Here is a 16,534-nt window from a genome sequence, read left to right on the forward strand (position 1 = left end):
GGTTCATAAATACTACTCTATCCTCCTTTGTTTGGCAGAGAACACAAAACATTTGCCGGCACGTATTTAATATGTCTTGGTTTTTCTTGTTTTTGATTTTAAAGGTTTATTACTTGCAGAGTACACTTAGGATTTCAATTTACCTAGAGTGCATTCATGTCAAAAATAAAATGAAAAGTTATTCAGTCATGCACAATTAGTAATTTAGAGGGCATTTGATTACTTAAATAAAAGTGATGGCCATAGATTTTGATGGTGGGTCATTTTTTTTCTTTATCGTTTTGCGATTTCTATATCAACGAACAATAAGATAAGTTTCAAGACACTATATCTCCAATTACACCAAATATATTTTAGAATTTCATATCTACAGCTTAACTACTACAGAGTAAACTATGGATATTACTTTGGACCCAGATCCTCAGATATGATTACTCATTTTTAATCTCAACAGGGCTTCATGCTTCAGCTTATCCATCTGCTTTGAGAACATCTCGACATCATTAAGATCTGGGGAGTTTCCAGGCCACTGATGCAAAATGTCACTCTTTAGAAGCCTACTTTTTTATTTTGCCCTGTGATAGTGTGCTGCCAAGCTAAAAATTACATGATGTCGGGATTGTTTGAAGAAGTTGCTTCTTTTCTTCCATTATTTATTACTGCGTTAATCTAGATCAACGAGATCACTTCTTTGGACAAGAAGCAACTACAAACTAAACTGTTGCGGGATACATTTCCTTCACCGCTGGGCATGGGATGGTATGATAATCGTAGCAGGTATAAAAATATCACGGTTTTACGGTACACAAAGGACAGAAATCACAACTATGAGTGCGTGTACAGGAAATGTGCATTTAGTTAGAGAAGTCTTCAGGTAAAGCTACCGAAACACTCAGTTCTTAAAATTAATCAAATGCTCAAGGTAACAACTCCAAAACAGTAATTCAGATAAGTCAGTTTAACATGGTGATATCTGTTTAATTGATGCTAGAAGCTAATGGCAGTTCGTTAATTTCGAGATAAACCTTAGCTTACCTTGTTGAATTTAGCAAGACGCCGCAGTGAGTTGTGTCCCCTCCTCTGGTTGCCACTATCTGTAAGCAGTTTTGCATGTAGGGCAACTTCTCCCTCCAAGTTGCCATTTGTCTAATTAACGGCGATTTCATATAGCAGTCTTTGTTCTTTGAGACAGGGTGCGCGCGGGAGGATTCGGCGGGATTTGCAAAGCTAGTAGCTAGCAAAGGAGCGCGAGGGCAAGACTCATGGTACTGCAGAGACCGGAAGAATTTGATCTGCACTCTACCTTTGACCAGACATAAAATAAATAAATAAAAAACGATTGTCCCGTCATACCATAGGAACGGTATGACGGAAAGTTTCAGTGGTTTTGAAACCGTAATTTTTAATATGGCGGTATCCTTGAAAAAGAGGATTGAGAACAACCAAATATGGGTCAAAAGATGATCAGTATTGCACAGTTTCAACTTTGCTCAGGTGTTTTAAAAGCAATCAGTTATATTGTTTAAGATCATAAGTAAGAATATTAACAATAAAAACTCAGCAAATATATTTTTAAAAAGTACATCAGTGTAATAGGCTTTTTAGTTCTTCATTTTCTTGATGAAAATATAGAAATTATTTTTTTAACCACTAGGAATATGAATATAGTTTAGATTTACTGTTCAAAGATTAAATCACATAACTGATTTAACAGTATGAAACAGTCAGTTTTCTATAGCAAATTTATTTAAAAGGGTTTACATAAAAATGGCACCACTTAAATTAAACTGCTTTTTTTTCCTTTTACACAACCACCATATTTGTATATAAATAGACAAAAAGATTTGAAAACTCATTTCATGCAGTCCACCATCAAATATGGGTAGCATGTAAAATCTTCTGGTTGCACAACATTTACTGTTTTTGAAACAATGTGGAGAAAATGGCAAAATGTGTAGACACAAAGACACTAAAATTAACTTAACTAGAGAGTCTTTATGGTTTCTAAGCAAAAAAAAAAAAACTAAAACAAATAGGGTTTGTCTATGATTTAAAATCTGCAAAGGAAAATATGAACAATAAAACCAAAATCTTATTACTGAAGAGAAACATTTAATCTTGTATGTCACCATTTAACAAATCCTCTTTCTGAAGTCAGAAAATGGCTGCTTCTTGCTCATTTGTGTAGACTCCAAAATAAAAAAGAGCAGCTACGACTTGGTGACTTAAATAGGTTCTTTCTTGGCATCTGATGTGCGTTGTTGAGTCGTTACAGTGAGACTTCTGGACCTACGAGTTATCATCATAGATCAATAACAGCTGGATGGCTGCAGTTCTCAACATGGTTATCCTGGGTTCGATTTCTGGTCTTCCCCTTCTCTAACCACCCAGCTTCCTGTCTATTTACTGTTCAATAGAGGCCACTAGTGGCAAAAACATCTTAAGGAATATAATCAAATAAAAGACTACAGGAAAACAAAAACTAACAGTTTGAATCTAGTTAACATTTCTTTAATGTTAACTGAAACAAAATTGAATTGTAAAGACTAAACGTATTAGACTGCAAAAGAAACTGAGGAAATGAGATAAATTGGTTTTTCTATTAGAGGATCAAACCTCAGCAAGATTGATTTTTTTAATGGAGAGAAATTTCTTCATTTACAAACGTGTCATGTGATTAAAAATGCAACAGAAGCTACAATTTTCAGGCATCTTCTTTTCAATTCCCAAAACACTGCCAAAAATCAACACCATTTTCTCACACCAAGAACATCTTAAGCAGGGATTTTTTAAAACCAGCTAACATCATTGATAGGGTGAACTAATAAAGGAACTCCATTTATTGAGTCAGAGATCTATGGCCAACCATCCACACGCCGTTAAGGCAACGGCAAAACCAAAAATGACTTCCAAACAACCGAAAATGTTGTGTCTGCCCAAATTGACTTGTTCGATGCTACCTTTGTTCCATCCAAAAGGAACGATGAGGGCAGCTTACAGTAATAGAAAAGAAAAGTTTTGCAGACTGGAGGCTGGGCAAAAAAAAAAAAAAAAGAAAAACAGAAAAAAGAAGATGCCTCTGGTGGAAGTTTTGACAAATTACAAATATGGAGAATGTTGCAATGCACAAATGCAAACATGTTTTTAACTTGACACCACCTTTCACAGCCTGTCGAGAATTACACCTTCTATTGTAGAAACAACAGATGGGGAGCCAATGTTTTTAAGAGAACCGGATGATGAGGCAGGAAAGCTTCAGCCTTTCAGGATAAGCCTGCTGCTCCTGTGGGCATCGCTGAAGACATGGCTGCAGTATTTTGACCTTTCCCTCGATGTCTCTGACCCCCTCGCCGACGGCCTCCGCCTCCCGATTTCAGCTGCAGACAGACATCAACACCACGCTGGATGTTAGGAGAAATCAGGTGAATCTGGTTGGTGTTAATGGGAGAATGCAATTCTGGGCAGTTGTGACCACATCTCAAAAAAAAAAAAGAAAACAAAACAAAGGTTAAGAGAAAATTATGACAGCAAGAAAAACGTATGGGATTAGATTGATTCAGGGTGTTTGAAGTCCAGGAAGTTTCTACGTTAAACCTGCTAACGTCGGTTGATGTCCGTTCTGCTCGTGCTAACGTTTGCAGTTGGAGTTGGGATTCATTTTCATACCAAAAATAAGTATTGAGTGCTGCATATTTTAAAGTAGAGATGTCAGCTTAAATTAGAATCTACTTAAAATCAAAAACACAATTTTTTTAGACAACTACATAAAATTATTTAAAAAAAATAGGATGTTCTGTTTAATAAGCTGCAATGGTGTTTAGTCTATCTAGATGTAAATGTCAAAATAGCAATAAATAAATGTCATTGCATAATTGTAAGTGTAATAATCAATACATTACTTTAGGAAGAATTATTTATCTGTTTAAAATTATGTTTTAAGTTCTCTGTTTTATGACTACGCAAAGTTATTAACCTTGTTCCTGAAAGACATGCTTCCTCTACATCAGCTGGAGTCAAGATTGACCAAGCTTTCTGACATCAAGTTTCTCTGCAACTGTTAGTGTGCGTGGGTTGTGAACGCAACATGAAAAAGACAGCACGAGTGTGTGCAGTCTGTGGCATTTCTCCACTTCTCAAGAGAGGAATCTGCCTATGAAAAAGAATTTGTTAGCCTCAGATGCTGTGTGTGAGGTGTAGCAGCCAGTTGCTATATGCTAGCTGATATGTATAATATATAAGAAACTGACACAGTGTCTTAAAGAGGAAGATTCCTTGGTACGGATAAAGACGAAGCGTCTCGCTCGGGGGACCCGTTGTCAGTCAAAACTTATTACTCACTAAGCTACTGCTGTCTGAAGGCTCACTAATAATCCAGCTACGCAGAGACAGGATGGCGGTCCTCTGGGTTCTGTTGGCAATTTGATTGACACAAAAGGTGTACTGTCTAGTCGTGTCACACTTTTACCATTAACATAGACACAGATGCCTTGTTGCTCACAGATGTGCTCCTTTGGGGAATCCACTAGGCATGCTCAGGTGGCTAATGGTAGCTATTAAAAAAAAAAAAAAAGGCAAATATCATCTTAATTAAAGCTCAGCTTAAATATCTGATTTTACTTTTCAAAAGGAAAGATAACATAGACAAAAATCCAATATTAGAAACATTTTATAGCTATGTACAAATAGTGTAAGAACCAATTAAATTTTGCTACTGTTATTAATTTGCAAGTCCATATATATATATATATATATATATATATATATATATAATTGATAAATTAGACTTGCATAGTGAGAAGGCAGAGCTTGATTTTTTCCACAGATTATCTCTCATGTTATAGTTTTGACAAATATGTAAAAAACTTTTCTTTTTTTTTACATATTTGTATGTAACATTAGATAAATGCTACATACTGCAGCTTTAATAGAATAAATTAAAACCTTAGTGTCGTAATGTAGAAATGTGTGCTCTGCCTCTTTCGGCTCCCAAATGGAGGTTAAAGTTTAATTGGAGACTTCTGTGCAAGTCTAATTTATCATTTAAAAAAGGTGTGTTTATCACAAATGACTTGTTTTCATGGTTTTTTTATTGAAACAAAAATGATTTAAAAAAAAAAACAGTCACTATTCTTCAACATTTTTATTGAACAGTTAGTTTATTGGGGGCGGGGGGGGTTATATAATAATGTTATTCTGCCTTCATCTTTGTGTTCTCTCAATGTTTTTGAGAACTGCCTGATGCTGTATTGTCTTTCAGTTTTTGTTGATTTGTTCACTTTTTGTGTGTACCACTTTAAGTCACTGCTTTCAGAGCCCGCCCTCGTCTTTACCTTGTTTTCTTTGTTGTCGTCTTTACATAGAGCATCTTCCTCTGCCACTGTCTAATGCAGCATGTTAAGACAGCGAGAGTGAGAAGAGCAGGACAACGATGCAGTTAAAGCACAGAAAATGAGTGGCAGAAATGACGGGAGGAAAAAAATTGAAATGAAATCACAGTTAATGATAAGGGAGGGTATGTGTAAGTAAAGACAGATGTAGAGTACAATGACGGCCAATGGAGGTCAAAACAAAACATGTATGCCAACCAAGAAGGATGGGAGGGAGGGAAGTGTAGAAGAAACAGAAAAGCACAACAAATTAGCAGGAAAGATTTGAAAAGGTCAAAACACACACAAAAAAAGGCTTCAAATGCAATTTTGAAAAGCCATCAACAGTCAATTTATGTTTCTTGAAACACAAAGTTCAAGGCAAATAAACTGTGACAAGAACAGCAATACTCTTCTGAGTGGAAGTGGTCACTGACAAAAAAGGACGACTGTTTTCAGGATTCAGTGGACCCCCGTCTTTTGGCGGTTCAGTAATCACAGACTCTCACATTCGGTAAATTTTCTGTGGAACATAACTCCAAATCACTTGTTGAAAATCAGTGTACTTTTAATTTGAAGATTTTTCTTTAACACCGGAATGACAAAAAAAAAAAAAAACATGCTTCACCAACTTTCTTATTGAGAAATGTTTGCAAGTGAAGTAGTGTGAGACTGTCCGGCTCGTGTCCTTCTATAAAAACACCCAGCTGAAGCCGGGCACTGATGACTCACCGATGCCAGAGTTGGACTTAGCGGTCGTGCTGTTGACCCCGCGTCTTCACTCCCTGTCGTTCCCTCTCTGGAAGACTTCCTACTGACCTGACACTTGGCCTGCTGGGCTTTGGCAGCTTGTGTGCTCACCGACTGGAGGAGCTGGGAACATGGCTGGTTAGTTAGTTCTATTTGCTAAATGCGTAGCTATTATTAACAATCAGGGACTACTTTGTTTACTGGTGTAAACTGAAACAAATGGACAGCCACGAGGCCCATTACCTTGGTGATGGTGCCAACGGCTTTGGTGCGACCTTCCCTGAACACGAGCTTCTGATCACAGTGCAGATACTCGGGTGTCTTAATGAAGCGAAAATGGACTGAAGCCTTGTCCCCTGTCCTTAGGCAGTCTTTATTCATGGTCAGGATCGTGGCGGTCTGTCTGATGCTGCCACAGTGGACTACGAGATGTAAAGTCAATAACTTGGACAAGCAGGTTTTATGCAAGAGAAAAGGCTTGTGTCCATACTGCTTCAACTCACCCATGGCCTGGTACCTTGGAGATATTGTGGTTGGATGGTGAAGCACCAAGATCTCAGCCTCAAACTCCCAGGTAGCCTGAGGCATTAGCTTTGGAGAGACCATCACCATTCCTTTCCTGATTGACGACCTCTTAATCTGAAGACATGAATGGAGGGTGGAAACAAAACCAAATATCACTAAAGATAAAACGAAAAGGTGATTTTTGGTGCAGAACAACTACAAAAAAATCTAAAACCTAGCTTAAGTCGTTACAAAATGACTTTTTCAGAGGTGACATTTCATACACTCCCCTCGATAAAGGTCTAAATGTTTCCCTGCTGACCTTCTTCAGAGCGAAGGATGCAGTCTGTCCACCGTGGACCTCCCTGACGGGCATCCTTTTGCGGTGGATGGACTTCACTGCGATGGGGATGAAGGTACCGAGCGGATCTGGGCCTAAGAGTAACGTGTCATTGAGTCGTATCAATCCGCGCAGCGTCGTACCAGAAACCACCGTACCCACACCCTGCCAAAGAAGAAGATCGACATGAGATCAGGAGCCGAACTAGGCCTCGTCACTGCCAGAACACTGTGATTGGCCAAGTGCTTCATAGCTTCGTCGGTGCTAAACTAAAGGGAGTATTTAGCACTTTTTTAAATAAAGTCTCAGCAATTTTTCATTCATAAACCTCAAAATCTAGGGCCATCAAACCTGAGTAGGACTGAAGAGAGATTTGCTCAAATAGCTAAAGATTTATGAAACTTTTATTTTATACGGTTGAAAATAGAAGTTTACATACAACAATTAAGACATGATACTTTTTAACGTCCAAACCAAAGGCAATGCTACCAGATACTGAGGAGATGTATGGAAGTTTCTAATTTTCAAGACAGTAATTAATAAATCTGACATATTTTCTCATTATTTAGATATTAGGCAAATATAAATAATTTTGGTAATTCTAACTAACCTAAAGCAAGATTTCATCTGATTTCACTTCAGACAGCGAGAGAAAAGGTGAGTCTTTTATTTAGTGAATATAAACTTTTTGCTTTATCTGTAGGTGAAAACACGACAAAGTAGCGTCTTCAAGTCACGGTTGCCATTGGCAACAACTTAAAAATACACAAACTTAATAAGCACAGTATGTATACGAGCAAAACTTGGATCCTTGTTGATTCATCGATGCCTTAATCCATTTCTGAAAAAAAAAAAATGGTGGAGTCTTACTTTCACTAAAACTAAAACATTGTTTCATACTTATTGGAAAGCATTGATTCTACAAAAAAAACATCAGCCTTTATTATTAACAAGGACATTAATATAAGGTTCATGAGGACGCTTCACTTTCTTCATAGATTTTTTTCTCTAAAAGCATGTAACACTATAATTTTTATTTTAGCTATGAGTGCCCACCCAAGCAGAATGTTACTGCTTTTAAATTCTGCTTAGATGGTTTAAAAAAAAAGAGAGGGAGACAAAATACCCTGTGCACAAACACACACACAGAGTGCATTCATGCAATTCAGAGTTTTATTTGTTTTCTACATGACACTGTGGGTGGCATACATCAGAACTGACATCAGCAATCACCTGTGGCAACAAAGTGTCAAAACAGAGTTTCTAAATTGATTCAGCTTTAATGTTTGGACCTCTCTCTGGCCCCTCGCTGTAAATCACTTTTCGAACTTTTAAAGACCTCTCACAGCGGGCAGCCGAGTGTGCAGCCGAGCGGGCAGCGAATTCCTTACCGGTACAGAGTACGTGTCGTCAATTTGGAACTCTGCGGGCTCGTCGTTGTTGAAAGTGGTCCTCGGGGAGAGCAGGTTCAGGAACATCTTCAGCAGGTCCATGTTTTCCCCCGTCACGTTGGAGATTTGGAAAATGGGACACATCCTTAAAAAGATGAGAGAAGCTCAGTGGTGAGTATATTTAAAAAGTCTGACCTACTGATTCCAATTTGTTTTGTCTGAAAAGTCACCCAGTTTAATGACAAAGTTGCTCAGTTAGCAACGGTGGGGTGAGGATCGTCAACCACGCATGTAGATCAGTCACCATAAGTTTTTCTGGACGATAAATCATCCCAGAAGTTATTACAATAAACGATGAAATTGTTGGTTTGAGACCGTTTTTAAGTAATATAATGATAATACAATAATAATGTATTATCATTAACGTTGAGAACGTCCTTCTCAACGTTCAATAAAGTTTAATTTCTAACAAACATTTGACTTTTGAACTGGAAGACATTTTAAAAATCAAAAATACATAAACAAAAACAACAAATAATGATGGGTAATCATCATTACTCCTCTGGAAGCTTACCTCTCTGAACTAAAGTTGGAGGCGGTGACGACGACGTCATCCTTGTTCTGGACCAGAACCGGTATTTTCCTGCAGCCTGGGGACTTTAATAATCTTTGTAGTAATTTTAGTGTTTCTGTCGCAACAAAAAAGAAAATTAAAAACAAGTGTTTTTACAAAGTGTGCAAACATCACAGACCAAAAATAACAGACTTCAGGACCAGGAAGCAGGAAGCGGTTTAATGATGCCAACATGTTATCCACTGTGACAGTTCAGATTTCTGATGCTTCTGTTCCATAATTTTCTCACACAAACCTCTTTTGTGTTACGTTGAAACCTCCCCTGGTTTTGCTGGTTTAACTGGTTTACTTCTAGAGTAAGTTTTGTACCTGCTGATTACAATTAATTATGAAACTATGAAATCATTTAAAAGCCGAGAAGAATTTAAAACGTAGATATAGATCAGGGATCTGCAACCTGTGGCTCCGGGACCACAAGTGGCTCTTTGCAACTTCCACAAAGGCTCAAGCTGATATGTCTAAATACAGCTTTAATTTTAACAAATTTATATTTTTATCCATTGTTAATGGAATAACTTCATTGAAATTCCACAACATTGACTCCAAAAGTAGCGTTGACATATATTTTATCTATTTTTTTGTCATTAGCTTGAAAATGTGCTTTTTTTTAAATATAATTTTCCACAAATATCAACATCCTATAGCAGAAAATGTATTTATCCTCTTTTTCACAAGGTTTTGTGTTTTTGTTTATTTGAAAATCTCAAAAAAGAAATAAAAATGTTAGTTCTTTAATAATAACACATTTATTTTAGTAGATATTTCATCAAAAATTAAAAGCTGCCTTCGATCAAAAGGCTATGTAACAGTTGCGACTCTAAATGAGCCTCTTAACTGGACTGAAGGCAAAAACGATTAATATTGTGGAATTACAGGTTATTTCTTTTTTCAAATTACATTAGACTTGAGCAGTGATGTCAGTGATTCCAAAGAACACAAAGCTTTTAAATCGTAAGTATTAATGGAAGCAAGGCGATGGATAACCTGATGGACGTTTACCAATAACAATGACATTTTGTTAACACTGAATCTAACCAAAAAGTGCATAAAATGGAACTTGCATCTCTGGCTTTATCATGTATGCATCCTGCAGCGTCTCCTTACCTTGCAAGATGTTAGCTGGACACATATCTATCTTTGTAACAACTACAAACACCGGCACATTCAGGGCCAACGCCAGGCCGAGATGCTCCTTCGTCATGCCAACTATGCCGGCGTTGCTGCCCACCTGTGAAAAAATGTGAAACCACAACAACAACAATAAAAAAAATGAGGTAAGATGCACTGTCACTTTCTTTCAAACAATAGCAAAAGCTAAAAAAATGATTAAAAAACAGAAACACAAGAGTCACCATAAGCATGCAGAAGTCTGGCAGGTGGCCTGTCATCCCAAACACGGTGGTTTTCAGATACTTCTCATGGCCAGCCAGGTCAATAAAGGTGATGACCTTTGAGGATTTCTCACAGATCTTAGTCCAGTCCAAGCCTCCGCCGTGGCTGTCTGGCTTGTTGACCACCTAAAGTAACAGAGGGACACAGAAGATACAAACATTAACTTTTTAGTTTTTTTAAAATCAATTTCTTTACATTGGATATGTTGGAACAAAGGTGCTCTTAATATATATATATATTTTTTTTTTCTTCTTTTTTTGCTAAATAATGAAAACCAAAGTATGCCAATGACCCAAACATCAGGCCTGTCCTCCCACGGCTCACCTGACCCTCCTGGTCGAAGCCCAGGATGTCGTTGCCCACGCTGCTGGTCCTGCCGCTCTCCATTTCGTGCTTGTGTCTGAAGAGCTTCTGGCGGGCGAAGCCTCGGCCGTTGTCCAGCTCGCCATGGGTCAGCACACCGAGCAGGGTGCTCTTCCCAGCATCCACATTGCCAACAACTGCAACTCTATAGAGACATGATGACAGAAAGTCAAGGGTAGGTAATTAAAATTTCTGCTCTGGATAATGTCTACTGGGATATTGTATACATATTTGATCATTTAAAAACTCTCTAAATGTGAAGTCTTAACTTATTTATTGGTCCAGTACTCAATTGGTTCCCAGCTTATCTAAAGAACAGGTAACTTTTCACAGGAACAGGCATTAATCACATGTGGGGTACCACAAGGTTCAATCCTTGGGCCCCTCCTAATTTAATATCTACAAGCTCCCATTAGCTCAGGTTATAACAATAAGAAATAAGATTAGTTACCATAACTCACAGATGATATACAGCTCTACATTACAATGTCACCAGGTGACTCTGAACAGCTAGAAACTAGTGACCAGACCCGAAATCTGAGGGGAGTGATGGACTTAGACCTGAACCTTAGGAGACACACAAAGATGGTTAGAAAGTCGGCCTTCAATCATCTGGTGATTAGAGGACTAGTGTCTCAGCAAAATCTAGAGAAACTCATACATCTTTAGTCGAATTGATTACTGCAACAGTGTCTTCAAATGTCTGGAAATTTGATCAACATATTTGATGTACATTAGCTTAAAGATTTTGATGACGGCATATAACAGAGTGTAACGTTTACTGCTGATTTCATAATTGGTGAAAAGCACTTTGAACTGTGTTGTTGCTGAAATGTGCTATACAAATAAACTTGAACTGACTTTATTCTATTTTTTTTCAAAGACATTGTAACAGTGAGTGGATGTGAATGAACACACATCACCATCCCTTTTAACACAGCATCTAAGGGCTAAATTGAATGAATTTCTTGAATAACAATATATTTTCCCTTTCGGGCACAAGAATGAAAACAAGAAAAGAAAGAAATAAAAATCAAAATGAAACAAGAGCGAGCAGCTGGCAGCCAGGTACACCAGGCTGACATACATTACTAACAGGCTTTGTGCTGTAATAACCTCATCTGTTAGTGCCACCGTATTTAGCATTAGGGGTTTTATGTACTGGTATAACTGCAGTGGAAATGTGCTCACACTATAATCAGATAAAAAGTAAAAAAATATATAAAGTTATTATATTTCTCAATGTTCAAATATCAGCCAATCTAAGGGAAGAGTTATTAGTCTCTTTCCTAAATAGGAAAGAGACAAAACAGAACTGAAAATAAATCTAGTAGAGTATTCCATCAGGTCAGTAGTCAGTGCAAAATGACATAGTATTCCTGTCATTACAATCACAACAATGTGAATTAAGGCTGGACAATAAATTAATAACAATATATATCACAATAAAGACAAGATCAATATCAATAAATAGTACATGTGATCAAATGTTCAATCAATTCACTGAATTCTGATTCAGAACCGCACAGAATTCTGGGGGATGTAGGCAGAGGAAAGACTTTAGCCGCTCAACCTTGAGCTAAGCAAGGCTGGTGGCAACCTGACAGGTTGGTTACCTAGCAACAACCCATCAGGTAACTCGTGCAGCAGTGGTTTCAGGTTTTGCTGCTTTAAAAAAAAAAAAAAGAACGGTGTAGAACAAAGGAAGGAAATGGAGAACAGGTTAAGAGGAAGCTGTGGGTAAAACAGGATAGGTAACGTAACCAGTTTGGTGACATTTTAGATATTTAAAAACAAAAATAACTAATCAATAACGATTGGTAAAGACCGATGTGAAACCTTTATGTCGTGGTGAGTTTTTCAACCCAAATATCAATGTGGGAGTGACTAAGTTTGTCTTCTTTCCACTCCTTTTCAAGTTAAATACATTCTTCTTTACGCCTTAATAAAATATATTACTGTATTTATTTGTGTATAAGTGGGTGTATATTTTCTTTGTTCCTTTTTTTAATATGTATCATTTTCTTTTATGTGGCTCAAAAATATAAAGCAGTAACAACCTAACTGACTCGTATCTGGTTGAATGAAGGTCGTCATAGCAGCTCATTAGTTTGAGTTGAACAACATTTTGCTTTTGAGATGAAATGACTCCACCCATCCCAACCATCATGGAGGTAAGAGGTTAACTTCCACTGAGAGACTGCCACAGATGCCCCAGCACTCTCCTTCACATGGTTTAAATGCCACAGACAAACTGAAACCCATCAAAAACTCTCAAAAGCACAAAGAGAACATCCGAACTGAACACAAAAAGGCTCCGGTCCAGGAGGAAACTGTGTCAAAGTCATGAATATTTCACAAAAGGTTTTCGTCTGCAGTAGCAGATGGAAAAAAGTAACACATTCAGAACAAACTTTACAATGTCTGGACGAATCTTCCTCGACCTCATCACCAATTTATATTACTAGGCCTGTTCCTGGAATCCAGAATAATTCATACCTCACTTCCAGGAAATCCTGCTCCCCGACTCGCCGGCGGATGAGGTAGTCCCGAATCTTCCCGCCGCTTTCCATCCTCTCCCTCAGCAGGATCAGGTCAGCCTCGATCTGCTCGCACAGCGACCGCACCGTGGCCACCGACGCCTCCATGTCCTTCTCATCCAGACCGTAATCGCCTCCATCTGCACAGAAAACGACGAGACGGCGCTTACTGGACAGCGGGACTGAAGCAGTGACAGTCCTGTGAGAGGGCAGAGCTCAACTGAAAGACTTAAAACGTATAAAATGGTGGAACAAAATATTTATGGGGATGTCAATATAGAAATTTGAAAACTTCAATTACCGTGACCCTAAACCATCCCCTGAAACGACTTAATTATAGCGTATTACCTTCAAACAAAGAAAGAAAGAAAACCAACCATTTTGTTTAACGCTGCAAAAACAAAATTTTACCAAGTATTTTTGTTCTACTTTTTTGTGCAAATATCTCAGTACACTTTAAACAAGTCAAAAATAACTTAGAAGTAACTCTTCAGAATGACAGGAGCTTGTTGTAAGTCAATAATTCTTTAATATTTATGGAAAAGTACAAGGGGAAAAAAGTCTTGTTATAAGTGAAATAATCTTTCAGAGCAACTAGTACAATTTTATCAATATCAAGAAATTGTTTGCTTAAACCAAACTCCTAAATCTAACGGTAAAGCTACTTGTAAATTAGTTTTGTCTTACTTCAAGTGTACTACTTTATTTGCACAATAAACTCGACTAAAAACACTTGGTGAAATTGTGTGTTTTTGAAAGTGTAGATACTAAAGAGGTGCGTTCACTTCAATAGAACATTTTTCCAAGAAAGAGTCGGATCAACGTCCATCGTGCTTTATGCAGCTGCGACGTACTGCTGTCCAATTGCAGACAAGAAAAGCTGCGATACCCTGAGAGATGAAGACATTTACTCAGGTCAGCTGGTAATCTGGGCAGAATAGGAGCCGTGACAACCACATGTGTTTTCCTGAACGAGCGGCAGTCGCTCTGCAAAGCACTGACAAATGAAACCCTTTTACATACGCGCTACAGGCCCCCCCCTCCCCCGACCAGAATGCCACATAGGTCAGGCATGCTGCTGTAACGGGCAAAAAGAAGTCTGGCTGCCAACAAAAGGCTCTCGTGTGTGTGTGTGTGTGTGTGTGTGTGTGTGTGTGTGTGTGTGTGTGGAACAGAGGGAGTTTTAGAGTGAAAGCCAAACACCAAACAGATCGGATGAACCATGTTACTGTCAAATGGGGGGCTTTTGCTATGTTTGCATATAGATAACTTTTACTTGCTGATTTATGTAAATCCTGACAACACGTGCTGCATTGTACGCTCACATTTGAGAAAAGTAGTAGAGACGCCCCAATTACAATCACTAGATATTAGAGAATTTTACATTCATGGACTCTGATTGGTGACTGGGAGGTCAGATACCAAAAAGTCTGATTGTTTTTTTTTTTCAACCTACACATCGAAAACCACTTTTAGTCTATAAATGATTAAACCTACAGTTTTAACTACAGTTCACTTTTAAAATTTTGATAAAAATGGGTTGCTGTAGAGAACACACACCATGTGTAGGCAATAGGGTTGTCCTCGGTTCGATTCCGGGTCTCTAATCATTGCATGTGTTCACCTTTTTTTTATAATTTCTTAATGGGGAGTTGTTCAAAGCTCACTTTAAACTCTTTTCAAAAAAGGATTTGGTCAACTGTTTAAATACGCCACCTAGTCAGCCAACTATGTGCTGGATATTAAATAGGTTAAAATGTAGCCAAAGTCCACAGAGAAAATGTTGAAAGAAAAGGAACAAAAAAATTACAATAACTAACAGAAAAATCTGCCTAATGTTTTCGTTTTTATTGACTGATACCAGCTGTGTGTCTGCTCTAACAGATAGTAAAATCTGCTAGGAAACTGTGGCTCTTATTTGCTTAAATAGAAACTTCATAAATTCATCCGTACTACCTGAGCCCATCCCGACCACATAGATGGTCTCTCCACATCCCTCTTCTATCCGCTCTCTTAGCTGCCGCAGTAATGAATCGTACTGTTCTCCTGTTGGGCTCACAAGAATCAGCTGAAAAATGAGAGACAGCGACAGAAACATCTAATCAGCAAACCACATAAAACATTTTATTCTTTAGGTTCAAAAGTTCCCTTGTTCCCTAATGACTTCATTCAATATCAACAGTTAATGTTAGAACAGATGAACGGATGTCTTGAAAGTCCGCACTTTCGACTCATGTTCTGTTGGAACATCTGCATTGTGAAGATTTAATATCACTGCTCTGCAATTTATTTTTAAGATATAACCTTCTTTAATTGTTTACCCCCGAAGATTATAACGGGGCCCACCTTTTTGCTCAAGTCTAGGTAATCCACAGACTGCCCATTTGTTCCTTCGCCGTCCTCAAAGTCTTCTTCACACGATGGATCATCAGCACATCCCCGGTCCGGTGCGAACATACAAGCTGGTACTATGGACTCTGGTGGTGTTGAGCCTGGACATGTCGCCGCTGATGCCATATCTAAAAGCAAACAGCGTTAAGATAATCAGAATTAGATAATCTTACCCTTAGCTATGCCTGACAGGATATGAATAGTAAAAGTTAGCAAAATGTAAACACAAAAGTTAGGCTGAGTATCATATAGACCTAGCTAACGCTATCCAAAAGCCGAACTTGGAAGTGAGAAAACAACTTTATATTTGATCCAAACAAACGAACATAAACCTTCCCATGTCAGTGCTCTTATATTTTTAATTTTGCATTTACAAAAGTAGGCCGTTAACGTGGCAATGAGATCAAAACATACCAGTAAATAAAAGCTAGCAGATCGGCTAACTTTGTTGTTTACTCTGTTTGGCTTCGATTTCTGGGCTCACAACGCTTGTCCCGCCCACAACGAAAGCAAAGGTAAGGGATTGGCTATATCACATTACGTCATAAAACAAGTAGCCTATGTTGCATTCGAGGAACACGGAAAGAAGAAACTTTTACACTTACACTTTACTCTTACACTTCTTTAATAAAAGTTAAACATATGAACACGTGCTTATATCTTCAAATAAACGCCTTGTAACATCAATCCCATTTCACTTGAAGATATTACATTAATTATTTTGAAATTAATTAAAGACTAAATATATGGTCTTGATATTAAAATTACTATCAAAAAACGCAACTTCCAAATTCATTCAAAATTGAAGATTCTTCAAATAAAGTTAGCATGCTTTACGTTAAAAATGTCACAACAACTCCTTT

The 16,534-nt window shown here is 37.9% G+C and overlaps 1 protein-coding gene across 2 annotated transcripts; it reads right to left on the reverse strand.

The window, feature by feature from the left end:
* Nucleotides 1–1,724: 1,724 nt before the first annotated feature.
* Nucleotides 1,725–16,173, reverse strand: LOC106962649 (GTP-binding protein 1-like). Of its 2 annotated transcripts, XM_015057194.1 has the most exons (15): nt 16,086–16,173; nt 15,627–15,799; nt 15,237–15,348; nt 13,240–13,420; nt 10,702–10,885; nt 10,338–10,502; nt 10,090–10,213; nt 8,926–9,040; nt 8,352–8,496; nt 6,943–7,125; nt 6,620–6,755; nt 6,360–6,538; nt 6,099–6,239; nt 5,331–5,381; nt 1,725–3,377 (listed from the first exon to the last, which is right to left on the reverse strand). In XM_015057194.1, exons 2-15 carry the CDS (start codon nt 15,795–15,797, stop codon nt 3,264–3,266), a joined length of 2,001 nt encoding a protein of 666 aa, XP_014912680.1. In that variant the 5' UTR covers nt 15,798–15,799; nt 16,086–16,173; the 3' UTR covers nt 1,725–3,263. The 2 variants fall into 2 exon arrangements, with proteins under 2 accessions (XP_014912680.1, XP_014912681.1); XM_015057195.1 differs by lacking the exon at nt 5,331–5,381.
* Between the last annotated feature and the right edge of the window lie 361 nt (nt 16,174–16,534).

The sequence above is a fragment of the Poecilia latipinna genome, unplaced genomic scaffold, assembly GCF_001443285.1.
Source record: "Poecilia latipinna isolate Pla-1442-1.1 unplaced genomic scaffold, P_latipinna-1.0 Scaffold1443, whole genome shotgun sequence".
In the NCBI taxonomy this organism is placed as follows: domain Eukaryota; kingdom Metazoa; phylum Chordata; class Actinopteri; order Cyprinodontiformes; family Poeciliidae; genus Poecilia; species Poecilia latipinna.